At 39.7% G+C, this 27,707-nt stretch overlaps 1 protein-coding gene and 1 long non-coding RNA gene across 11 annotated transcripts in view; both read right to left on the bottom strand.

Annotated features, from left to right (window-relative positions):
- Positions 1-27,707, bottom strand: part of FNDC3B (fibronectin type III domain containing 3B) — a 357,265-nt gene that overhangs the window by 10,511 nt on the left and 319,047 nt on the right. For 5 of the 10 annotated variants that reach the window (XM_008512875.2, XM_008512876.2, XM_070583132.1 and 2 more), the window contains 2 exons: positions 27,251-27,378; positions 14,011-17,552 (listed from right to left, as the gene is read on the bottom strand). In XM_008512875.2, the coding sequence (XP_008511097.1) occupies positions 17,241-17,552; positions 27,251-27,378 (440 nt within the window). In that variant the 3' untranslated portion in view covers positions 14,011-17,240. Of the gene's footprint in view, positions 1-9,554; positions 9,785-14,010; positions 17,553-27,250; positions 27,379-27,707 lie in introns of those variants that run through there. The other 5 variants (XM_070583131.1, XM_070583133.1, XM_070583135.1 and 2 more) reach the window with 2 other exon arrangements.
- On the bottom strand, positions 1,402-2,979 carry LOC139077097 (uncharacterized). Its single transcript, XR_011529326.1, has 3 exons — positions 2,615-2,979; positions 2,212-2,295; positions 1,402-1,640 (listed from the first exon to the last, which is right to left on the bottom strand). It is a non-coding gene; the product is annotated as an uncharacterized lncRNA (long non-coding RNA).

Below are 27,707 nucleotides of genomic sequence, written 5' to 3'. Positions count from 1 at the left end.
GAGGAGCCGGGCGCTGCTGCTGACACTGTAAAGCCACTGCCTGGGTCTCAGGTGGCTCGTGTTGGGCTCCAGACCCTGACTTCTGGAGTAGTTAATGAATGAAAGAAAACAGCATCACTCCTCAGGCAAGGCTCCCACTGAGAATGACCACCTTGGGTGATGTGAAAGGTGTCCTCTGTGAAGATTGGGTCCATCGCTCATGTCAAGATTAGGGGTATTATTCAGGAATATTAGAGAAGAATCTAGTAATGAAATCGTAATGAGGAGGGTGGGGTGTTTGAGCAATAAGATTCTGCTCTCTTTTGATATGAAGACAAGCTGCCCATAAACAGAGACAGGTACTCATTGAATGACATTTACAACGGCATTGTTGACTCAAGAATAGCCTGTTTCTAAGTTCAGTAGTAGCAACTCAGCCCGTTAGAATTCAAGAGGAAAACAGATCTGAGCACAGGCTTCATGATCTTGGTGTGGCTTAGATTTCAACTCAGGCAGGATTTGTGACTTCACTGGATGGTGCTAATGAAACACAGAGCACATTGACTCATTCCTGCTTGACATTTAATTTGCTGCATGATTTCTAGTATGTTCTGCCGTCTGCTGATACAGGTGTTTTTAAGATGGATAGATCATTTAAAAAAAACCGCCTTATTGTTTAAAGAGGTGGTAATACTGAAAAGGAAGCACTAAAGAGTTTAAGAGCTAGGTTCTGTACAAGTTTAAACTTTCAACTCTATTTAACTCATGAACCCTCAGTCATAATAGGTCATTTATGCCCAGTGTCTATTGCGTTTTTGTCCTCCTTAAGTTTACTATGCCTAGCAAAAATCCAGATGAGAAATATGAAGACTCTGATAATTTCTGATTAATATGTATAAAAGGAAGACATAATCTTTCTCTCAAAGCCTAGAAAATGAAGGCTTTTTGACTTGCCAAAGCCTAAAAGTAACAGGATGTGATTGGTTGACTGTATTGAAGATTTACTTGGCAATAAGGTGATAAAAGTTTTAATAACCATTGCTATGTTTTAGCAATGTTGGACAATGACACAGTAGGTCATGTCGATTTGCTGGGAAGTGGAAGAGAAAACAGAGATGAGAAGGCATCTATCTAAAAGGTAGGTGAAATATTTGTTCAGCATATGCTCTGTGGGAGAAACTATGCTGGATGTGGGGATATATAAAGAGGAACATCCAGGAGAATGAAGTGGTCAAGTGCTGGCATCCAAGATACACAAGCTTGCATTTGAATCCTAGCTCTGCTGCTCAGTGCTGTTGTGAGGCTGTTCTGATTCTGGTTGCTGTGTAACAAATTACCCTAAAACTCATTGTAAAGCAACAACCATCTCTACCTATTTTGTGGGTCAGAACTTCAGAAAAGGCTGAGCTAGGCAGTTCTTACTTGGGGTCTCTCATAAGGTCGAAGTTAGGTGTTGGCTGCAGCTGCAGTCATTTGAAAGCTCGACCAGGTTGAACCAGATACGAGACCAAGATGGCCCGCTTACACAGATGGCAGCTGATGCTGGCTGTCGGCGAGGAGCTCAGCGACATTCAGGTGATACTCCAGCATGGCAGCCTTTGGGATGGCAAAATTCTTACGTGGTGGTTTTTTTTCAGCCAGAGCAAGTGTTCCAATGGAAGCTGGTGGAAGATGCATGGCATTTTATAACAAAGCCTTGGAAGTCACACAGAGTCATTTCAGCCATACTCTATTGGTAGAAGCAGTCACAACCCCATAAGGGGCTCTCCATAGGGGAATTAGATGCTGCCCTTTGACGGGGGAGTGGCAAGGCCCCATTGCAGAGGATGGAAGGATGGCTGCAGCCATCTTTCTAACACAAAGTCTGCCACATTGGGCTTGAAAAAGAAACCTCTCTAAAGCTCAGTTTCCCTGTCTGTAAAAGGAAAATAACAATATCCTATAAATAACTGTTGTGACAACTAAAAGAAATAATGCTTGCAAGAGGCTTAGCCCCATGCTGAAAACCCAGGAAGTGCTTAATCAATGTTCACTATTAACAGAGTCCTGGACCCGGTGGTACTTATTCTGGCTCCCACTTTACAGGATTAGGATACAGAATCATGTCACATTTCAAATTATAAGTGCCTCCAACCCCCCCTGTTGCATATCCTTGAGGAGATTCTTTTCTCTTCCTTGGGGTCTGAGCTCCTGTGAGAATATCAACATCTTCATTAAGTTCTAGTCACTCACCTTCCTGACACTGCTCCTTGGGTCCCGTCTTTACTAGGGAACTTTCACATCTTTGGTAGTAACGGTGACTCTTTCTCCCTAACACTGTCAATTAAATTTTAGCAATAAAGATGATTTATATTCAACAAAAAAAAAAGAAAAGAAAATTACTTATTAAAATTACTTATTGCTGATGATGGGATCTCCATAAAGGCTGCTCAGCCTTTCTTATGACAGCTTTTTCATTCTAAACCCTGTCTTCTCTCCCCAAGCTCCAAACCATGCCCCCAGGCCTTTCCCTGCTGAAGATGACTCATTCCTTCTCTCACTGAAAGAAAGGAGGCCTCTTCAAACAGGAACTTTCTCGCCACCGTCTCCTCCATTTCCACACTTAGCCCCACCTGCACCCACTATTTCTTCTCACCTTTTGTCTCAAGACGAAGACATACCTCTTCTGGTTTCTAAGGCTAAGTCCTTCAGTTGTGCACTCAGTTCTCATTCTTTCCATGTTCTGTGGAACATTGCTACACTGTTTATACCTTCTCCTACAGCTTCCATTCCTTCCTCGAGATCAGCGTCATGCCCTGAGTCTTAATGCCACAGTCTTTCCTAGTTTACTAAATCAACAGCGACAACCAACCACATCCTTTTCTCAGTTTTCCTTGCCTGTCCAGCTACTGTTCTCTCCCTTCCTTCACCGCAGACCTCACTGCCTACAAGCCCTCACCACCACTCATTCTTCACTGCCTGCAATCTGTCTCCTGCCTCATCTTTCTAGAAACTGTTCTTGCAAAGGACTCCTGGGGCTTCCTGTTTTAAGCCACTGAGTTTTGAGGTGGCTTTTATGCAGTCATAGCTAACAATTACAGTGGTCCAACCAGGGTCTTGACTTGTGTGACAGTTGCCAAGCCCACTGTCTTTCCACATTAGCAGGCAATGGAGAGGAAGGCTAATGCATTCTTGTGGGAGCTTTGACTTTCAAGTGGAGGAATCATATCGAATATTTAGAACTTTTTTTTTTTTAATCTGAAACGCTCACATTAGGGAGTATTGTGGGTCAAGGGAATGGGGGTAAATATTTCACTGTATGGATATGGATATGCCACATTTGTCTATCCATTCGTCAGTTGATGGAAGTTGGCTATTATGAATAATGCTGCTATGAACATTTGTGTACAGGTTTTGTGTAGACATGTTTTATCATTTCTCTTGGGTATATACCTAGGAGTGGAATTTCTGGGTCATATGGTAATTTTATGTTTAACTTTCTGAGCATTTGCCAAACCATATTCCAAAGCAACTGCACCTCATATATTCCCACCAACAATGTGTGAGGGTTCCAATTTCTCCACATCTTTGCCAATATTTGTTATTGTCTTTTTGACTATAGCTGTGCTGGTGGGTGTAAAGTGATATCTCATAATAGTATTTTTTTTTTTTTTTTAAAGATTGGCACCTGAGCTAACAACTGTTACCAATCTTCTTTGTTTTTCCTTCTTCTTCCCCTAAAAGCCCCCCAGTACATAGTTGTACTTTCTAATTGTGAGTGTGTCTGGTTGTGCTACGTGGGACACTGCCTCAGCATGGCCTGATGAGTGGTGTCATATTCGCACCGAGGATCCGAACCCATGAAACCATGGGCCGCTGAAGCTGAGCATGTGAACTTAACCACTTGGCCACAGGACAGCCTTTCATTATGGTTTTGATTCACATTTCCCTGTAAGTAATGATGTCAAGCATCTTCTCATGTGCTTATTTGCCATTTGAATATTTTCTTTGGAGAAGTGTCTATTCAAATCATTTGTTGATTTTTTAAACTGTGTTGTCTTATTGTTGAGTTGTAATAGTTCTTCACATATTCTGGATACAAGTCCCTGATTTGATTATGATTTGCAAATATTTTCTCCCTTTCTATATGTTGTCTTTTTACATTTTTGATAGTGTGCTTGAAGCAGAAAAGCTTTAAAATTTTGATAAAGTCCTATTTATCTTCTGTGCATGTATGCCTATGTTTTTTTGTGTCATATCTAAGAAATTGTTGCTTAATCCAAGGTGGTGAAAACTTACTCCTATGTTTTCTCTAGAATGTCTAGACTTTTATAGATTTCGCTCTTAAATTTAGGTCTTTGTTTCACTCTGAGTTTATTATTGTATATGGTGTGAAGTACGGGTCCAAGTTTATTCTTTTGCACATGAATTTCCACTTATTCCAGCACAATTTGTTAAAAGACTGTCCTTTCTCCATTGAATAGTCTTGGCACCCTAGTTGAAAATCAATTGACCATAGTTATATGGGTTTACATCTAGATTCTCAATTTTATTCCATTTATCAACATGTTTATCCTTATGTCAGCACCAGACCATCTTGATTATTGTAGCTGTATAATAATTTCTGAAATTTAAAAGTGTGAGACCTCCAACTTTGCTGTTCTTTTTTAAGATTGTTTTGGCTAATCTGTGTCCCTGAACTTCCATATGGATTTTAAAATCAGATTGTCAATTTCTTTCTTTTTTTCTTTTTTTTGGAGGAAGATTCACCCTGAGCTAACATCTGCTGCCAATCCTCCTGTTTTTGCTGAGGAAGACTGGCCCTAAGCTAACATCCGTGCCCATCTTCCTCTACTTTATATGTGGGACACCTGCCACAGCATGGCTTAACAAGCAGTGCTAGGTCCACACCTGGGATCTGAACCAGCAAACCCTGGGCCACCAAAGTGGAACATGCGAATTTAATGGCTGTGCCACAAGGGTGGCCCCCAGATTGTCAATTTCTTAATAAAAAAAAAAAGGCATGTGGAATTTTGATAGGCGTTGAATCTGTTGAATCTGTAGATCAATTTGGGAAGTTTTGGCATCTTAACAATTTTAAGACTTTCAACCCAGGAACGTGGGATATCTTTCCACTTATTTTGGTCCTTACTTTCTTTTAACAATGTTTTGTGGTTTTCAGTGTACAAGTCTTGCACTGTTCTATCAAATGTATTCCTAAGTGTTTTTTTTTTTTTTTCCCTAAAGATTGGCACCTGGGCTAACAACTTTTGCCAATCTTTTTTTTTTTCCTTTTTTTCTGCTTTTTCTCCCCAAATCCCCCCAGTACATAGTTGTATATTTTAGTTGTGGGTCCTTCTAGAGTTGTGGCCATATTTTATTCTTTTTGGTGCTATCAAATAAAATTGGTTTTTTAATTTCACTTTCTGTATGGTTCATTGCTAGTGTGTAGACATACAATTGACTTTTGTATATCGAAATTATATCCTGCAGCCTTACTGAACTGGCTTATTAGCACTAACTTTTTTTTGTGGATTCTTTAGGACTTCCTATATACAAGATCACGTCAACTGCAAATATGATTTTATTTCTTCCTTTGCAATCTGGGTCCCTTTACTTCTTTTTCCTGCCTCATTATCCTAGTTAGACCCTTCAGGACAAGTGTTGAATAGAAGTAGCAAGGATGAACATTCCTGATTTTAGGGGGCAAGCTTTCAGTCTTTCACCATTAAGTATGAAGTTTACTGTGGGTTTTTCAGAGATCCTCTTTATTAGGTTGAAGTTCCTGTTTATTCCTAGTTTGTTGAGTGTTTTTATCATGAGAGATTCTTAGATCTTGTCAAATGCTTTTTATGTGTTTATTGAGCTGATGATATTGCTTTGTCCTTTATTCTATTAATATGGTGTATTACATTGGTTGATTATCATATATTGAGCCCACCTTGCATTCCTGGGATAAATCCATTTGTCAGTGGTTTATCCTTCTTTTTATATGTTACTAGATTCTCTTTGCCAGTATTTGGTTGAATATTTTTGTATCTATAATTACAAGGTATATCAATCTTTTCTTGTGGTTTTACTCATTAAAAAAAAAATTTTTTTGAGGAAGATTAGTGCTAACATCTGCCACCAATCCTCCTCTTTTTGCTGAGGAAGATTGGCCCTGAGCTAACATCCATGCCCATCTTCCTCTACCTGATAATGTGGGATGCCTGCCACAGCATGGCTTGATAAGCAGTGTGTAGGTCTGTGGCTGGGATCTGAACTGGCGAACCCTGGGCCACTGAAGCAGGGAGCAAACTTAACCGCTGTGTCACCGGGCCGGCCCCTTAACTCATTTTTAATAGATCTAAGGTAGTCCATAATATAAATGCATCGTTCTATAAAGGAATATTTAAATTGCCTTTTTTTCCTGTAATAAGCAGTGCTGAAATAAACATCCTTTCACATACTTACATATAAATTCATTTTATTTCTTTAGACTTCTAAATATGTCTGCTTAGTTAAAGCATATGTTCATTTTAAATTTTAATAAATATTTCCAGATTTTTCCAAAAAGTTGTAACAATTTACATCTTCCCAGAGAGATACGTGATTATATCCCCATATTTTTTCCAGTGTGAGATATTTATTTTTTAAATTTTTGCCAAAGGATCAAATATTTCTCAATTTTCCTAACATGTACCAGGGTTGAACATTGTTCCCTATATTTGCAATTTACATTTCTTCTATAAAATGCCCATTTATTCGCTTTGTCTATTTTTTTTAATTGGGTTGTTTTTGTTCTTATTAATATATAGGAGTTTTTGCATATTAAAGATTTTAATCCTTTGTCAGTGAGATTTTGCAATTATTTTCTCTATTTTAATTAGTTAAATGTGTCAATCTTTTCCTTTCTAGCTTTTAGGTTTCTTTTTACCCTTACCACCTCACCCATCCCATGGTTACACAAATATCCTTTTTTAAAAAAAATACTGTATTCATTTTTTATTGCTGCTGTAACGAATGAGCGCAAATCCCTTCTTATTAAGCAAGCTGAATAAACCAAACCAGAAAGATGCCTAGAAGGTGCTTTGATGACAGAGGGAAAGAAAATCCCAGGGCTTGGTTCTGAAGGGCCTGACCTTGCTGCAAGGCTGAAGACCTCAGGACGGGCAGGCCCATGGGTGAACGGGTCCATTTCCTGGAGATCAGAACTCCTCTGGAGAAACCTAGCAAGAACTCAACGGGATGCCTCAGCTAACCTTGGCCTTCCAACACGAAGGTCTTCAGAACCTTCAGAACCCTTGGTTCCATATGTTTACTTTTTTCTATACCATTTTTATTTCCTAACCCCTGTGTGGTAGCATCTGAAACAAGCTTTGTAGAAACGTGGTGTGTTCCCTGAGTAGTACGAGTGCTGGGATTGGCTGGGAAATTAATTGTAGTTTGGACAGAAGCCCACCTATCTCAGAAGAGTCCAGTCTTGGTAGAATCATGAAGTTAAGGACTTTAGATTGTGTAGGTCAAGTTGCCTTACATTGGCACGAACCAAGGCTCAGAACCCAGAGTTCTCTCTCTTTGCTTCTGGGGAGTCTCAGTCTGTTGTGCAGAGGGACGATCATCCCTTAGTCAAACATCTGACTGTTGGATGAGTAACCTGGTGCCTTTTCTTTTACCAAGAGGGGAGAGGGTGGCAGTGAAGGGCGAGACTCGAGCCTGAAGGTCACAGCTACAGCTGCTGGCCCTCTAGTATTTGTTTACACCCGATTTTAACACCACAGTATTTATGAGAGAAAGTCAATGTGGGTACCATTCTTGTTCACATCAGTTCAATACAACCACAACAGCAGAGGTCCTGAAGGGTATTTGGCAGGCAGCACAGCACTGGGTCAGAGTACACCAGCCTCAGAAATTCACTGGAGCCAGGCCTGGACCCTCCGCCAACGCTTACTTAAACGCCTTGACCAAGTTACTTAAGCAGCCTGTGCTTCAAGGGGACAGCTGCGCTCCCCTCGAAGGGTTGTGATGAGGCATAAATGAGATAATGCATGTCAAGGACTTGACATGCTGCAAGGGCGCACTAACAAGTGCTCTAATTCAGCACTTTTTTACTAAAAAAACCCTAAAGCTTTCCTAAGTTCAGTGTATATTGCTTGAAAGGTAAGAAGCAAAATAAAAACATAGAAAAGGCCAAATTTGAATGAATTCCTGCAAAAAAATCTTTGAGGTTGCCCATTTTGCACATTCGTACATTCTATTTTAAGTAAGTCCCTTTGGCAATAGGAAATGTCTTAAGTGCTTTCTGTCCTAGTTGGGAACCTTCTGGTCTCTGGCGTCAGGAACCCAAGTCCAACAAGCGTAAAGACAAACGGGAACGAGGAAAGCAGGGGAAGGGATCTCACTTAGCGAACGTAAGGACGGAGTAAACTGGGCCTCCACTAGGGATCCTGTATCGCATTCTTGCTTCTTTTCCTGCCAGCTTGTTTCCTCTCACTGACCACTGGCTTTCTCTACACTGAGAAAATCAGCTGCCCCAAATTTTCAAGCTTTTCTTCTTGCAGTTCCAGACACTAGAGCAAGACTAATTTGAGTCTTAATCCCAAATGGCTGGGAGCCTATCCCTGGAATAATGCACTTAAGTCTGGGAGGGAGTCTTGGGAGAACACAGCAACTTATGGAGAACCAAGTGGATGGAGCTGGAGGTGAGCGAGGGTGCTCCCAGTCCACCGCCCAGAGGCAGGAGCGGCAGACGAAAAAGAAGCCCGTTATACTTTCGTTCTCTCTCACTTGCCCACCGCGAAACCGAAATCTGTTTTATCTTATCTCAGCTCCGCAAAAAATAACATTACAGAACCTCAGGGTTTGGGCAAAGACACCTTAACTTTAGAAAAGCCAGTTCTCACTTATATGGATATTCCTAAGTCCTTAACATGGAAATGTGCCCCATAACGCAGGAAGGTGAACACAGGTGGTGGAGGCTGGTAGGGATCAGCTCTACAAACTTTCTGGTTCAGTTCAATTTCCAGTTGTGTGTGGATCCTGATTTTTATTCCCACTCTTTCTCTTGCCCTAAAACAGAACTCTTTTCACCTGGAGAAAAAAAGCATGTATTTGCAGATGTTAAATTAAAACATTGCGTAGCGTTGCTAGATTCATCTGTATTTTAGGAGGCAGCATCCACGGTGCATCGTTCTGACTGTAGAAATCTGCTTATCAGCCCTGTGCTACCTGCCATATCTGAATAGCACCTGCGCTATTCATTTACTTGTTTTATTTCTTTTGTAAACTTAAATACCCATTTTAATCTTGTTTTTCGTTGATATGCCAGTTGCAATTTTCCCTAGTACAGATGACAAAAACTACATAATTTAAAAGATGATGACCATGTACAGCTTACTGTTATCTTGTAAACTTCCTCTCTTTGGGAAACAATGCAAGAGTGGAAAATCATAAGCATTCAATGGCTCATATCTCTAGGAAATTTTGTTTATCTGAATTCAACATGTTTCTTTTATGACTTGTTTGGATAGAAAAAAAATCTGTACCTTCAGTCCTAGGGAAAAAAATTAAGAAGCATCCTTTATTTATCCTTTGGCTCAGGAAAAGGGGAGGAATTTTATTTCTTCAATATGGTTTTATTTACCATAAAACTAATTTTTATTATGCAATATGTAAATACATAAAAGGCTAAAATATTACAGTTAAGACTAAAATCCTTGGGGTCAGCCCGGTGGCACAGCAGTTAAGTTCACATGTTCCACTTTGGCAGCTGGGGGTTCGCCAGTTCAGATCCTGGGTGTGGACAAATGCACTGCTTCAAGCCATGCTGTGGTAGGCATCCCACCTATAAAGCAGAGGAAGATGGGCACGGATATTAGCTCAGGGCCAGTCTTCCTCAGCAAAAACAGGAGAATTGGTGGCAGACATTAGTTCAGGGCTAATCTTCCTCAAAAGAAAAAAAAAAAGACTAAAATCCTCTTTGACCTTCACCTCCCTACTCCCTATTAGAGTGAGACGAGTTATGAATTCAGACTTCATCCTTCTAGACTTCTTTCTTTGCAGCTGGCCACTGGGATTTCTGTTCTGTTTAACGGTCAGGTAATGATTGGTCAGATTTCAGTAAATGCCTTAAACCAGTAAGTCCTCCACTCATTGTCCAGTGGTTCTGTAAGCTGGAGTACACCATCAATGCATCAGGAGTTTACAGTTCTGCCTGAGCCTTCACTCCCTGTTGGTACAAGGCCTCGAGATCAGTCAGATGTGAGAGACTGGGGCCTTCTCAGGTCTTTCCTGAGAATACTGCACAGACACATGGCCTTCTAGACCCCAAGAACTATGTTACAAGCTTTTAAAAGCCCCCTGTGGACATCTTATTCTCCAGATCTTGAAGTTTGTGGCCAGGCTCTTGTTTGCCCCAAATGCAAAGGTCCTGCAGCCTCAAGTAGCTGCAGGGGTAAACCATTGCACTGATCATTTTTCAACAAATGAACTGGGTATAAGGCTTTTCCCACAGAGCGAGCTCTGAAGCAAATTACAACATAACTTCCTGCAGATGGGGATTTTCCGGGAGCTGTGAGAGAAGGCCAATAGTGAGAGCTCTGGGCATGAGACATTTTGAGGTGCTCCAAACCCAGCAAGATCCCTCCGGTGGTTGCAGAGCTGCCAGTTTTCAAGGCTACGGTGGAGCTGGGGAGAGGGGAGGGAGATTGAGTTAAGATACCACAGAACCTGCTCTTCTTACCAAAGTTCAAATTGTTACACACCTTTGGTTATCCTCCAGAGTTCTGAAAAAGTTTTCAAAACTATTTGGGGAATTTTTTGCCAGTCCTTCTGTTGCTTTTATGGAGAAGCAAATTGATGGATGTCCTTACTCAGTCCTGTCCCGTTTATTCACTTTTGATGGAGCCGAGTGCAAGGCAGCATCATCCCTATCCACGCCAGGCGTCTGGTGGGAAATGGGGTCAACCGCAGAGCAAAGGCCCCAACCAACAAGGTCAGCTACTATGCCCCTCTGTTGATTACCACCATTCCAGAGCAAGATCTAAAGTTATCAGGTCTTTCAAAACTCAGCAGAATCTGGAATCTCAGTATTTTCTGTGAAATTTCCATACTTAAAATTAATAATTACTTCAACTTAAAAAAAATCAAAATATTGCATCAAAAATAACACCCATGGCAAAAGACTATGGTTTGGAGCAGCAAGTGTCTTATGGATCACATCACTGCTATGTGAACTTTTTCTATCAAATTAGTCAACTTAGTTCAACAAATCATGTTTTAGCTTCTGTTATGAGCCAGAAAATGTGCTATATGCTGCAGAGTTGAGTGAGACTTGCCCTCGACATACATTCCCTCCTCCCAGCTTCTGAGGCACTTAGAGTCTAGCAGCGGAGGTGGGAAATTCTTTTAGTCACCATGCTGAATAAAGGATACCTGTACACAGATTTTTTTTTTTTTTTTTTTTTGCTGAGGAAGATTAGCCCTGAGCTAACATCTGTGCCACTCTTTCTCCACTTTATATGCAGGTTACTGCCACAGCATGGCTGATGAGTGGTGTAGGTCCGTGCCAAGGATCCAAACCCAGGAATCCAGGCCACCAAAGGAGAATGCACTGAACTTAACCACTACGCCATAGGGCCGGCCCCCTTAACTGTCAGTTTTAATTAGCCCAAGGCCAGATATCCTGAGCGATGTTTAAAAGGATCATTGTGCAGTCCCTGTGTTTAGAGAAGTGTGTGTGTGTGAGCTTATGTGCACACGGTGACTAGGGGTGGGGAAGGGATAAGGTGAAAGTTGCATAAATCCTTCTGGGGTAAAGGGCCAGGGAGCCAACTTCTGACCTGTGTGAAAAGCAATGGAGGTGGAATCCCATGGATGCTTCTTTCTTGGTTTATTCACTCATAGGGAAGAGCACATCCTCTGGTAGCCTCCCGAAAAAGGGTGCATGGGAGGCATATTTGTGAGATCTCACATTTCTAAAAATGTCTCCATGATACTTTATACTTGACCGAGAGTAAGCAGGTGGGAAATCTTTTTCTTTCAAAAATCTTGATATACTTGCCTCACTGATTTCTAGCTTCCAGTGTTGCTAATGAGCAGTATAAAGCTACTCATTTTTCTCTGTTTTTGGGAGCTTCTCTTGGTCCTAGCGTCTGAAATTTGAAGACGGCATGCTTGGTGGAGGTCCTATTTTCTTCCACTGTGCTGAGCACCCTCATGCCTTCACTCTGGAAACTCACGTGTTTCATGATTTGCTCCCCTACATTTGCCTGCTTTCTGGAGTTCCTATTACTTGGATATTGAATGTCCTGGTCTGACCCTAACCTTTTATCTTTTCATTAGTTTTGCTCTATTTTTTGGTTTATTCTCTTAATTCCAGTTTCCAACTCTTCTACTGAGTTGTTAATTTCCGAGAACGTTTCCATGTTCTTCAAGTGTTCCTTTTCAATAGCATCCTATCCTTAGTCTACAGATGACTTATCTTCTCATCTCTCCGGAGACATGTTTCCTGAAGCTTCTTTTCCCTTAGCCTCTGCTTCTTCAACGTTGTTGGCTTTGAACTTTCCATTCATGCTGGTGGCTTTCATCAGAGGTCAGGTTACCCTTGGTCAACTGGAGGACTAAAAAGCTGATGGAGGATTGTTGACTGATTTTCACCTTAGGGCAGCGGTTCTCAATCTTGGCTGTATAATAAAATCAGCTGAGGAGCTTTAAAAACACAGATGCTCCAGAAATACTCATGTTATTGATGCAGGGTGTGTTGTGGACATAGGGATTTTGAAAAGCTCCCTGGGTGACATTCCTGCACAGCCAAAGCTGAGGACCGCAAAGAGCGCTCGGGCTGAACCACTTCACTGAAGATCTTTAGAACTTTTCAGCCTACAAGGCGCTTCAGGCAAGACTAACATTCTCCCGCACGCCTGTGTTTAGTTAATCCCGTTTTTGACATGGTACCTTCACTCTCAACTGTGGACTGTGCCTCCCAGTCCAGGGACTTTCCATTTCACCTTCTCCTGAGGATAAACTTAAAGGCTTCTGCAGAGGTGGAGGGGCAGTGTCCAGCTGAGAAAACATGGGAACGGATTTTATGCCGCTAATGGCATTTGAAACAGCTTTCAACCAATACTATTCTCTCCCCATTCACTGTCACTTCAAAAGGACATGCTTCCATCAGTTTTTGAGGCTTCAGGCTATTCTGCATGTAAATTGAGTTGTTGCTCATTTTCTTCCCCGCTAAATTAGAATTCAGCTTTCTTCGGTTAGGTTTCCAAACTTCTGGTGCTAATCATTTCTCTCTCATTCTTCCCAGTGTTGAGGGGAGTTGTGACTTAAAAAAATTCTTTGCTCTATTTTCAGTGGAGTGTCAGGAGCATGCAAAATTTGCTGTGTTCAGTTTGTCATTTTTACCCATAAGAATGTCTATCATCCTTTATATAAGAAAGTGCGCTTTGAGTTATAAACAATTAGTTTCTCCATACATTTTTTTTCCCTCAGAAATAAAAGAGATGGTAGGAATTCCTAGCAAAACAATCTAAACATGATGATGAAACCACGGCCATCGTAGGATCACTATGCTTGATTGCTGTTGTTGTTGCTGCCTGAGACCCAGAGAGGAAAGAGGGAGGCCAAAACTGAGTTTGCCACGGAGAGGGGCACGCCGGGTCCAGGTGAGCAGAGGCAGACCTGGGCTCCCGAGTTTTGGCATATAGATGGAAGGTTTGGCAAAAAGGTACCTTATCCATATCCAGACAAAGAATTAAACTGGCAGCCCATGGGCCTTTTTGGTCCACAGTCACATTTCAGTTGGCCCATAGAGGGAAATCTGGATTGTCGCCTTCTTGTGAAACATCAGCGTATGTGACTGTGGCCGGCAATGCTGCAGGACCTCGACCAGCAGGAGCTGGGCTGCAGCTGCCTATTTAGATGGCACAGCACACAGCCTGCACTATGGCACCTGCCCGGCCTCCAAAGGCATTTGAATTTGCAACTTCTGGGATGTTGCTTAAGTTTCTGAAAAGTAACAACAACAACAAAAGCAATCCTGTTCATGGCAGAAAAACCCTACTTAAGTCAGAAGGAATTAAAACATTTATTGGGCATAAATATATTACATATACACTACAGATACAGTTAGGTATTACATATAGCATAGTATTTGCAAAATCTATACATTAAAATCGATATGGCAGTTTTAATACAATGTATATGAAATAGTCTAAAATTTACAATACAGGAAAACATATGACTATTTTTTTTTTCTCCTAGAGTTGAAAAGCTTGGAATGTATGTCCAACAGTGAGGTAAAACATTTTGTCTTTCAATTTAAAGAACTGTGCAAGGATAACATTCAAACACATTCAATTAGGGCACTTTTCAATTTTGACAGGAATACTGAATTACTGTAGCCAACAAAACACGGTTAGAAAATGCCAACATTTCAAGTTGATAAGAACAAGGCAGATAATATGAAAAAAATCTTTTAAAAAAGTTTCCTTTTTAAACAACTTCTTTGAGGACAAAGGGCAGTTTGTTTCACATGACTGCAATTTCTTGGGCCAGGGGTGGGTTTGACATACAGAGCATCAGAAAGCTACTCATTCATTCCTACATATTGCAAAAGGGCAAAGAGAGAAGGTTAATATAACACTTTATTTTATTGTTCATGTGTAATGGCAATATATATAGTTATATATCAATATCACATATACATATTTGTGATAGAAAACAGTGCCAGATAGAGCAATAACTTTTTGACCAAAGGGATTATAAGGAATACCAAATAATGGAGAGCAATAAAATAAAGTGCCAACAGCTAGTGTTCCACACACTTCAGCTTTCTGGTGGTTAAACAGATAGTAGTAGGAAAACCTCAAAAAGATCCAATATTCATAGCAATTTTGGCCTAAAGTATTATTCATTTAAAAAATTTCAACCAACTCGGAGAATTTCTTTATAGCAGCAGTTCTGAAGTGTTTCAAAAAAAGGGACTTTTTTTGCCCCCCTGCAAACAGGGTTCTTGTACTCAGTTGAATCTTCATTGCTGAAAAAAATGCCTTTTCCCCAAACCATCTGCATGAAATTGTCTCTGAAAATGCAGATGCAATGTTAGAGTGGGTCATAACACATACTTAAATAAGGGACGAGTTTTGGAAGGCCAGAACTTTGGCAAAAATATATTTACCTTGATGCCATCAGTTTGCAAGGCTATCGAAACTAATTATTATAGTCAACAACAAAATACAGAAGCCTCTTGTACTTACTACATCAAAATAGGCACACAGAATAATTCATTGATCTTAGCACTTTCTTTCAAGAGATGATTATGGTTTTTTGGGTACATGTAAACGTTTCAATCACCGCTAATGGATTTTTTTTTTTTTTGGCATTTAATGCACTAGATGCTCTTATCTTTAAAAACACAAGAAAATGTCAGAAGATTGATAATACTACAGATGTTGCCAAGAAACAAGACTGACCTAAAATTACAAAAGTATAAAACACAAAAAAATAACATGCTACAAGGGAAAATTAGTACATAAGTACATTTAAAAAATTTTACAATAAATAAAGATTGCACTGTAATTGGCATTTAAAGTACTGTATGCAGAATATAGTATAAATAAACCAAAAACAAAATAATGTTGGTTTCCCCATGACTTTGGTATGGGAATATTATAAGCTAGTACAGGATACTGCATCTTAAGACAACATAGACCAAGCACAAAATAGCTATGATCAAGAAAAACCAAGTAGCAAAAATATACAAAAACAGAAGCAGGGGGATACACTGTGTCTGTTGCACCCTTTTGGAATATATTTGCACCTCCAACTCTTAAATGTCCCTGAGGTACTCGAACATTATGGACTTCATATAAATAATCCAATGACTTTGGGTTAAAATTGATTATCTCATGACTCAAAATAAACATGCAAGAGTAACACTTTGCACTCCAATAGCACCTGTTGATCAAGGATCTCAAAGCACTTACAAACATTAGAATCCCCATTTCATTTATTTTATTTTATTTTTAATGCATGGGAAAACTGAGGCACAGAGAGGTAAAGTGACGTGTTCAGGTCACGCAGCAAGTTAGTGACAGATCCAGGGAGAGAATCTAGGTTCCTTGACCCCCAAACACCCTGTGCTTCCCACCAAATACCATTCCCTCTCCACACGTGGCCAGGTCAACCCCACAAAAATAGAACCACATATTTAGATGACTCTCTTTTGGGTTTTATCAATTTTCATCCGCTGTTAGATTAATATTATGTGCACTGAATTAAGGTATTGAAATTCAATCACTTCACTGATACCTCGAAGAACAGCCTAAAGGCAAATCTTTCAAAAACAATGAGCTGATGTATAAGAAGATTGCTCACAATTAGTGTAGATCGTGGACAATGGGCAGAGGCACTAAACTGTCACCAGTTCTCGTCATATAATTCTGGTCAAACATAACAGAATATAATAACTCTAGTGATTAGAAGTAGTTATATACAAAGACAAACAAACAAGTTAAAGCAGCTTTTAAAGTAGCTGAACAAGGAAACAACTAACTATTGCACAATGCCCTCTTAAAGTTACTGCTATGAATCGACGTGGTAAAATCTACAATGCTCCATAATTTATAGGTGCATTTTGGTTACTTGATTTCTTAGACAGGCAGCTCATAGTGTTAAAATCATAAGAAATACAGATTATTAAAATATTTTAGATTAAAGTACACATTTTGATTTAAATGAGCTAAACACAGTTAAATAACTGAGTGACAAAATGCTTGTTTAGGGCAGCCTTATCTGAGTGAACACATCTTCTGCATGTTGACGTCGTTGCTGTGTGGTAAGACTCCGACAACACTGAAATCCTAGCCCTACACCTACACACGCTGTGATTCACGTTCACAGATATAGATGATCAAGACGTAAGAAGTGACTGGTGAATATAAATTACTAAACTGTAACCGGGAAAAAAAAAATCAAAGGCTTACAAAGGACATAAGTGAAAACAGAATAAAGGCAAATCTGAAAATTTAAAAGAAAACATAAGAATGCTAGCTTTTGGTATCTGGTTTGCTTTTTTTCTTTTTTTTTTAAAAAAAAAATCCAGTTTAATCTCTTCCTAGTTTTGCATTTCAAAAAGGTGCACCAAAACACTGATATTTTTTTCCTAGCTAAATCTGTAAAACAAGAGAAGTATATAAATCAAAGAACAAAAGGGCTTAAAAAGGGGAGTATCTGAATAAATGTGTGTATTAAAAAGTGTAGCATTAATTAAATTCATACCTCTAGTTTTGTGGGGTTTACTTCATTAAGAAGTACTGTAATATAAAGGCAAAGAAAATGGACAAAGTTGCGAAGCCAACCACAATGAGGGCTGCAAACTGTTCATCAGTAGGCATCATGCTCTTCGTTTTGGGATCGTCTAAGCTCCCCATGTCCCCTGGAAGCATGACCTCGCTTCGTTGTAATACAAAAGCCGCAGAGGGGCTGAAAGCTCCGCTTAGCTCCTGAGAGGTGTCTAAACAGCGCCGACACGCACACACGCGGAACCTGTAGTCTGTGTTGGTCTGGAGGCCTGAGATTTGGAATGTGGCTTCTTCTCCCTTGTACACCTTCAAGCAAAGGAAAAGTCCTGGTCAATTAATTTATAACATCACTGTGGTCTCTAATGTGATGATCATATAAACATCGGAGGCCTGGTGGACATGGCTTGGTTTAAATGAACTCCATAACAACAACAAGAACCACCACCAATTTCTCCCAATCTGTGGTTCAACTATTAAAAAAAAAGTATTCCAACCCACTCTGAATAAAACACAATACAAAATTCAGGAAGTCTGATGTTGAGAGGAGATAAGGCACTGACTAGAATTGCAACTGATAAGTAATAAGGATGCATCTAGCTACATTTTACTAATAATTTAGACTATAAATCAGAAAATGACTTAATTCTTACAAAGGGCTCTATGATCTTGGTCCAAAGAACAAATTAACATTTTTTAATTTGAAACTATTAAAAATAATTACTTGCACAAACAATAAAATGCCAAGTTTCATTTGGATGATTGACAATTATCGGATACACCGTGTTAACACTACCCCATCAAGATATCTCACCTCCATCCCTAAGAGGTACACACTATCTGACTTCTCATCTTGTAATTAGTTTGGCCCGTGCTGGAAGTTCATGTAAATGGAGTCAAACAGTATGCACTCTCTGTGCCTAGGAGATCCATCCATGTGACCGCTTCACAAGTAGCTCCTTTCATTGTGGTGTTCCATCGTATGCTGATGACTCAATTTATCCATTCTCTTTTTGATGGACATTTGCCTTGTTTCCAGTTTGGACTTTTCATATAATAAGACTGCTATGGACATTTTTGCACAAATCTTTCAGGACTTAAGTTTTAATTTTTCTTGGGCAAATACCCAGAAGTGCTAGGTCACAAGGAAAGTCTATATTTAACTTCATGAGAAACAGTTTCCCCAAGTGATTATATCACTTTGCACTCCAGCCAGCAAAGTATAAAAGTTCCACTTGCTCCACAACCTCACCAACATTTGTCACTGTCAGTCATTTTTGTTTTAGCCATTCTCATGGGTGATAATGCCACCTCATTTGCATTTCTCTGATGACAAATGATGTTTTCCACCTTTTCATGTGCTTATTACTGGCCAGTCATATACCTTCTTTTGTGAAGAGCATGTTCAAGTCTTTTTGCCTATTTTTAACTTATTTGCTCTCATTAATTTATAGGGGTTCTTCATACAATCTGGTATGAATCCTTTGTCAAATATGTGTTGTGAATATTTTCTCCCAGTTTTCGTGGCTTGCCTAATTGTTTTCTTGAGAAATATTTTTGATGAAGTCCAATTTATCACAAATTAACATTTAAATAATTCAATAATATGTCTTAAGTGTTTCCTCCCTGTCTGACCAACCTGTTTCTCTCCATTAAGGATGTGAGATGTTTTCTTTCCCTTTGTTAACTTTAACATAATTGCCACGAGGCTTATTGTTAGTTACAGGGACTTGAACTCTACCAGTTTGCTAAGAGATTATCACTCCTGAGTCTCTCAGGGAGGATGAGGGAGGGAGGCCTCACATGGTTCTTTTATCAAAGTGATGCTGACCCTCGAAAAACTTAGAGGAAAAGACAATCAGATCAAAATTATGTAAAAATTCATGGCTTATATTAGAATCAATGAACAGAGATAAGAAAAAAAATGAGCTGGAACTCAACCAAGTCAATAAGACATCTGCCCGATGAGTAATTAAATGAGAAAATCAAATTAACCGAACGCTTTCTATATGAGTGGCACCAAGTTAGCATCTGGGAAGTACTTAAAACATGCCTGGTACATAGTAACTGCACAATAAAAGTTAGCTATTATTATTATTATACTATTTAGAACTTAAAAACAACTCCCAATATATTCTTAAAACACAGCAATTAAAAAATAATATGTATGGGCATTTTCAACCTAGCAACAGGCTACTTTAGTAAACCTGTCAATTTTGTGCATTAATACAAATTCCCTAAAAAATAAAGAGTATTTCCAACAATCTCAACTTTGCCTGAAATACTCACCAGCTACTGAGAGAGAATGAGACTCTACAAATGTTTAGTGTTTATAAGGCCCAGTGTATAAAATTCTACCAAGACATAGGACATTCCGCCAGTGAACACAAGTGTACTAGCCACACATTTAGCCATGGACAAATTGAACCACAACAAAAAGATCTCATAGTTTAAATAAGGGACCAGAATTCCAATGTTCACCTGATATTTAGTCTTTTTCTTAAGACTTTTCCTCCCTCATTTTCAGACTTTATAAGTAGACTTAAGTGTCTTATTTATTGTACTTTTGTTTAGTGACTAAGCCCCAGAAAACCAATCCTGTGTGTTTCTCATACTTTCCCAGATTCATCATTGCTTTTGCTATTCCTTTTGTAAGATTTTAAGCATGGTCCTCCTGGTGAGTTACCCTGTTTAAAAATTGTGGCATGAGCCTTAGCAACTGAGGGTACAGACAGAACAGGGCTGGAACAACTAAGAATGAAAGAGCTGTGAGAAACCCCCGTCAGTCCTGAGCAACCACTCCTTTCTCACTGCTGCTTCCAATGATGAGTTAAACTGATATTTTAAGATGAACTTGTCATAGTGATCACCCCAACCACACACCACCAACTATTCAAGAGTTCAGACTACACCACAATGAACTGTCTATGAATTATTTCCCAACATGTGGGTGATCGCAGGAAAACAATGGTGTACATTTTATTTTCCTTTAAAGAGATGTTTTAATTGTGAATGTTCTTTATTTTCTTAATTTAGATTTAACTTCTTATATTTAAATGTTCAAGTTGGTATTTTCTGACACAAGTATTTTCTTGGGAACTGTTGGGACCATTCACAGAGGAAATGATTTGTAATCTATGGGACCAGTATACCAGTTTGATAAAGCAGGCCCCTCCACACCTGCCCTCTGAGCTTTGGTTTCCCCATCTGCACATCCCAGGTACACAATCCGTTCTGACTCTATGGTGGTGATAAGTTAACATTGGCATGTTTATAGAGTTGGAGAAAAGCTGCCATGTAAGCCTTAGCTACAAGGTTTCCTGCTACGCCTCTTTTATGGATTCTTTTGGAGGCCACACCTCTTGAAATATTTGTTTACACTTAACAAAAATGAAACATTGTAGCGGTTGGAGCTCTTCCTTTCCTCTGGGCAACTCTGGGGAACTGGTCTGGTCTGACTTGGCCACTGGGAGGCCCCAGGCCGACTCTTCTCAAGCACAGGAACTGGAATCAGGATCCCACGTCTAAGTCTTTGCTCTGCCACCTTCTAGGTTTGTGAACTTAGGCAGGTAACAGCTTTGAGCCTTAGTTTTCTCATTTTTAACACGGGGACAGTAACAGCACCTAGCCCAACTCCAAGGGAGACTGAGGATTAAATGAGCAACTTGTATGTGAAAAATATTTTGAGAAGAATATGCTGGAGATGAGTCAAATTTATCAAATTTAATCCTCCTGATTACTCTGTCAGGTTAGTATTACTTCCATTTTAGAGATGAAGAAGCGGAGGTTCAGAGAGGCTGTTACTTTCTTAAGATCTCACAGCAAATAAGGAGAGTGGTGGACACCAGCTGAGACCCCTTGAAACTCAAACCCCTAGGCTCCTCTGTGTGTTCCATCCTCTTTGGTAGATAGTGATGCCACCACCAGCAGCCCTCCACTGTAGTCCCCATCTAATGACTGCAGTGTGACACCAGGTCCAGTTCTCCTGGCCTCTGACTTTGTCTTCCCAGAGAGCCCCACTGTCTCCCTGGTATTTCCAGTAAACTCATCCCAGATGAACCTGCCCTCGTTCCAGCTGCCCTAGGAGGAAAGCACTGCTTTCCTTTACGGTGTATGAAAAGCAGTCCCTCCACCCAGTATGTGCCAAGCAAAGACTTGGGCAGCATTTTCGTGATTGTGGCCTCTTAATTTCTGCCATCAAACAGTGACCTGGTTGCAGAAATCCGCTTAATAAGCTATCCCCAAAGATGTTTTAGAGACCTTTGGAAAGTGGATATAAATGTTCACTTATAGCTATTTAAACGATTTCTATCATTTCCAGAATTTGTATGGCTAGATCCTTCTAAGAAAGATGGCCCACAAGCATATTTAATTTCCCAGGAACCCAAATTCATGGAATCTTGAATATAGACTTGACCTATTATTTTTTTTTTCTTTTAAAGATTTTATTTTTTTCCTTTTTCTCCCCAAAGCCCCCCGGTACATAGTTGTATATTCTTCCTTGTGGGTCCTTCTAGTTGTGGCATGTGGGACGCTGCCTCACTGTGGTCTGATGAGCAGTGCCATGTCTGCGCCCAGGATTCGAACCAACGAAACACTGGGCCGCCTACAGCGGAGCGCACGAACTTAACCACTCAGCCACGGGGCCAGCCCCTTGACCTATTACTTTTGATAGCACTTCTCAACTCTAACTCCTTGGAGTGAAGATCTCTGAATGAATTACGAAGCAAAGGAATGCTACTTTTCTCGTATCATTAGGCAAAAAGCTTTGTGAGGAAAAATGAGTATCTAATTGAAGGGAACTTCCTTAACGAGAAGCCCAATCAAAGGCTAGGCTTTAATTTGTAAATCTGTTTTTCTTTTAGCCATTCTTGTTGTTTTAATTGGAACAGCTCCCTTGTCTTATGAGCATTGTCAACACAATGTTAACATTATTTAAAAAAATATGTATTTATTATAAACATATTGAGTGTGGGACTGTGTTCTATTATCTCCATGTTTCCATGGCAACCGGCACAATGGTTTGAACCAAGTAGATGCTCAGTGAATGTTCTCGAGTACATATTCCCAAACCACACTGTTGAAAGAGGATAATTACCAGAAACAAGTAAACATGAATATTATTAGAACACACATGCAAACCAGAGAGACAAGGGACAAAGTTTAGTACAGGCGCCACCATTGTTGTAAAAAAATGGAATCATTAACAACGCTTAACTTGTTTTCGGTGTATTGATAGAAAATATGGAGCTTCTAATATATTTTAGAAATAGTCAACAATGCTTGTTACTTTTGGATTGTGAGCTAAGGAAAAAGTAAAACAAATCCAATCCTTCATTTCATGAGGACTCTGGTTCCTGAGGTTTGAGAGAACTAATTTGTTTTCATGTAAATAGTCACAGCCACGGATCACAAGGTCACAAGGTCATCAGGCCTGCGACACAGCTGCTCCTGCACCCAAGTCACTTGTCCTGGGACCAGTGGCTCTTATGGCAGGGCAGCAGGCTGGGCCTCATCTCCCTTTGTTCTCATTCATTTTGACAGGGGCACCATTATGGGCTTTTCCTCCTGCCTCAACCCAATTTAAAAGGCATAGCTCCATCTAAGATTTTCTTTATTGAAGCAACCAATCATAATATCTCAATAAGCAATATAAGCAACGTTATTTTTACAAAGACTATTTCTGTTCTTGATTTGATGTACAATATATTTTAAAGTAATTTGACATGTTTTTTCCAAATGGGAGGATTTAAAGGACTACCCAGATAACTGAAATGAAGAATCCGTGACCCTTAATTCAGAATACCATGCCCTATAGCTGAAATCCTTAGAGAGAGAGGCTTTTGGGGAAGACGGCTGGCAGCTTGTATCTGGGCTGAATCTCTTTACGGATGTCAGCCCTCTCCCAAGAACTGGAAAGGGAGACCTAAGCGCACAGCATTGCTATTTACAGAGCACCTCTCATGACGGACCGCGTCTGATGCTCAGTCACCCTGAGTTAGAGGATCAGCATCCCAGCTTCTACAACAAGCTGGCCAAGGCTCAGGGAGGTGAATTAACTCCTCCAGCACCACAAGACTATGGGAGGCAGACTCGCCCCCTTGCCCCCCAAGCTCAAGAGGGAATCTGCTAACCTGCAGGCCTCCTCTGTAGAGGGTGCCACGTGGGCAGACATCGCTGTACCTGAGCTGAAGAGGAGGCAAGGGTGCTGTTACTGAACCGCTTCTTGGAGGCATGCTGTTTTCACCGCAAGGGGCCTACAAGCTCTGAGAGCACTGATCATGCTGTTCTGTCACACGCCAGGCACCCCTCACAGTGCAAAGCACCTAGGAGTTTCTCAACACATCCAGGGTCCTAGACCTAGACTCCATGAAACTGAATATAAATTTGTTTCTGAATATGAAATTTTAAATGGATGCACGCATGAGCGTTTTTCTGGTGTAAGGGATCATGGTCTTCACCAGATACTTAAAGGGATCTATAAACCTAAAAAATTAAGAATCAGTAAAAGAAAAGAGGCTTTTAAATATCTCCATCTTGACCTATTCTTATTTTGTTTTGGATATGACCCTTTATTCACGCAAAAATAAAAAATGGTTCAATGAGACAGTCATAGTCTCACTGTTTATTTTCTGTATTAGAGAACGGAATTGAAAGCCATTAAAAAATACACAGGCTCCAAGACTTTAAGATAGTTCTGTTAAGAGAACACCTTTCCTCACAGGGCCTTACGTGATACTCTGAAGAATCAATACATGTCCCAATACTATATTCTAAAATATGAGACAAAATAAAAATATACTTAAACACAGATGCCATCAAATTAAAGTTTCATACATTTTCAGATGCTTCCAACAGATGCATCTGTTAATGCAACAAATCTGAGCACCAAGAATATTAATGATTTGTCACAAATTTTGATTCCTAACAGGTAACAATTTCTTAGAGTTTGTTACCCTTTTCTCATCTCCAAAGCTTAAATATTTTTTGTAAAAATTATTGCTATCTGAAGAGGTATATAAATATGAATCATTTTGCTTTACATTCTTACATAGGTACTAAACTGCCTATGTTACATCTTGCGCAAAAAAAAAAAAAAATCAGTCACCTGCATATATATACAGCTTTCATTCTTTTCAAGAATGCTTTACAATTAATACTGTTTGAAAAGGAGATTCAAGCTTCTTGAAGAAAGGCTATGCTTGGAATGTTGGTTACAGGACAGAAAAGCCAAATCAACACACACATGCATTCTAAGGCAGAGTAAAGTTGTAGGTGAGGATTTCATACTTTAAGAGATTATTTCACAATTAAAACCAGTTGCTTGCCTCACATCACAATAGCTGAATAAAAAAACCTGATTAGCTAGAACCAAGGCCAAGTTAAAGTCAATGTTCAAGTAGAACATCAGAAAAGGCTTTGGCCCTCGCCATATGTTGCCTGTAAAAATAAGTTTGGGGAGCAGGACACCCTCCTATAACGGGTGATTTTTTTTTACCGAAGTTACAAACATCACTTCTAACACCCCGCATTGCAAGTATAAATAACCCTCTCCTTTTGAAACTGCCCCTTTCATGCATGCAAGAATCATTTATGGAGTGCCTGACTACAGGCCAGTCCTGGGAAAGTAAAGATGACTCACAGAAGCCCGTACACTAGTGCATCCTGTCTGATTCGTGCTGTAACTGAGGGGTACACAGCGCTCCCTAAGAGCCTAGAGCTGTGCCGTGGTGTATCTCAGCAATGCTTACCTCTCATTTTCTTTTGCTTTGCCTCTATGAATTCAAAGCCTGTTATCTCTGCACTATAATTATTTTAACCATCACTCTGCACACATAATATAAGTAGGTTTCATGCCCTATCTCGTGTCCAGAACAAGTGAATGAAGTACTCAAAACATCATGTTTAAGTTAATGCGTATTGAATAGGGAGAAGAAAAAAAACTCAGTACGAATTGTCCCTTACTCGATGTGGCTTTTCCTGGACGACTATCTGCCTTAATCATTTCTTGGTAAATGTAGGAAACACAGGGTTATGTGAAGAAGCCTAATCCCTACCTACTGAGCCTGCCCTGTCCTACTGTGTTTCCACCTATTTTCAACAAGAAACTCTTGTTTGTAACTTCACAATAAGAAATATATTCTGAGGCATATAATTAGTATTTATATGTCCATGGGTCTAAATATTTAACATTAAACAAACAGCCGATTCAAAACAGCCGATCTGCCAATAAAATCTACACTCCTGGATGAATTTACCTACATTTTAGAAATGCTTGACATGTATAGATAGTGACCAAATAATGCTGCTTTTTCAATGTAAAACAGTAATCCTTGTGCTTTGAGAAGCACAACATTTCTCCAAGAATTGGTGGAAAAGTATGGTACGTGGAATAAAGGGTTTTTAAAATACAATGACGAGTGTGCAAATGACCGTACTGTTGGGAAATGAACTGTTGTTAAGTGTCAAATGACACTTCGGGGAATTTTGTAACATTTCATCTTTTAACGATTTTTACATTGCTCTGAACAAAACAAACCGGTGTTAAAGATGACTAAATCTAGTGGGGAAAATCCTCTGCTCTCTATTTCAGCTGAGACCCCAAAACCAACCATATCTTTCTGGTAAGCTGAAACAATTCCACATGTAAGATTATTCACTCTGAAAGGAGATATACTGTATAGAATGAGATTGGAAAGCGAAAGGAAATGATAGTGTTTTTGCTCTTATTTAAGAGGAATGACGGAAACTTTGGTGACAAAACCCATTGATGTTAATCAATACTGGTGGATGTCATAGTTAAAATACAGTTTTTGCAAAATGTGCTTAAAGTAATTCATTCTTTTATCTGGCACTTCATAATAACCAAATACAGCGAAATGTACCAACATTTTCTGATTCATTTTACACATTTTTTATTTGCAAGTATTTTTTATTATTATGTAAGAAACATCAACCAGCAATTTAACGAAAACTCTGAATCAAATTATTTTCTACTTGCTTTGTGTATCTGAGGCCTCAAGAGCTGAATAAAGTCTTCACGAATTATGCTAATGTTTAAGAAGACAGGTGGCATTTATCAACTTTCTGAATTCAATATAAATGCACGCCCCTATTAAAAGTGATGGTAAGAAATGGGTCTTAGCTTTCGTAAGAGAGTAATGGTATTATAGCTTGATTTCACATAAATAGTTATTAGATTCCTGGGAACATTACAGAAAACTACAGGGTATCTGAATCTTTAATAGCCAGTGACCAATAACATGTGGCTTTGGAAGAATTAAGGATCAAAAAGGGATGTGACAAATGATAAAACCAAATTCTTTATCTGGCTGTATTCCAATGACATTCTCTCTTGCGTGGGTTTATCAAGTGATCTGTAATAGTCTTCCTACTCAAATTAGGGTCCACAGACGAGCGACATCAGCATCACCTGTGAACTTGACCCTCACCCTGCACCTACTGAATCAGAATCTGGATCTTAACACATCCCAGGTGATTCCCATACACACGGAAGGGTGACAAGCAGTGACCGAGAGCTTCTGAATCACAGGCCTCAAGAGCTGACAGGCCATACTTCTTATCCTTCCATTATAACTTCTATCAAAACGGCAGACAGGACACAGCCTTCGGTACTGAGGTTGAGAGTACTACCTGTCTATAGTAAAACCACTGACCTTCTAGTTTGCAATTACACACAGACTTGATATTTATAAGCAACACTCCCAATATCAAATACAAATACAGAATTTAAAACTCTTTACAAGGCACGATGATGCTTGAGAACTAAAAATATAAGGTGAACACCACCACATACAAAATAAAATGTAAACTAGGGCTTATATACCCTAAAGAACTAGGTAACAGGTATATGTTAGGCGGTTTCTACGACTGATTTTAAGAAAAATGTAGCTCATTGGTCAATGAATCATTCGCGGAAACAGGCAGAGGCAAAGAGCCAGCACTACTCTGGTGAGCTGCACGGGTCCGTGCACACTGGTTCTTACCTGTTTGTACTCAGACTCTCTGCCAACCAATACCTGCAGGATGTAGCTGACAGGGTCGCCTTTCATGGGTGGTACCGTCTCCCATAAAATTTCACATGAATTTCCTTCCAACTGTGTTACTCGAGGTGCTGAAATATAAATCCACACATCCCAGCTCAGAATTCCAAGTATCATATTAACAATCAATATTTCAGTACTATTCGAGAGAGCGTGAGAATGAGAGCGCTGTGCCGCCCTGAGAGGGGCATTTATTTGCCCAGCTTCCTATAAGATCAGCGGGGCACTCCTACACAGAGAAGATACTCCATGATCAGCAAGTCATTGGTGAAAACTTTTTTGCTCATTATCCTATTAATAACTGCCTGGCCTAGATCGCATTTTTATTTTTTCAATGGCTATTGAGCACCTTCTATGAGTAGGCCCTGTGCTAACTACCTGGGGAAACGCAAAAATAGGG

This window comes from Equus przewalskii, chromosome 18, assembly GCF_037783145.1.
Source record: "Equus przewalskii isolate Varuska chromosome 18, EquPr2, whole genome shotgun sequence".
Taxonomy (NCBI): domain Eukaryota; kingdom Metazoa; phylum Chordata; class Mammalia; order Perissodactyla; family Equidae; genus Equus; species Equus przewalskii.
This window is presented reverse-complemented; position numbering and strand designations above follow the sequence as displayed.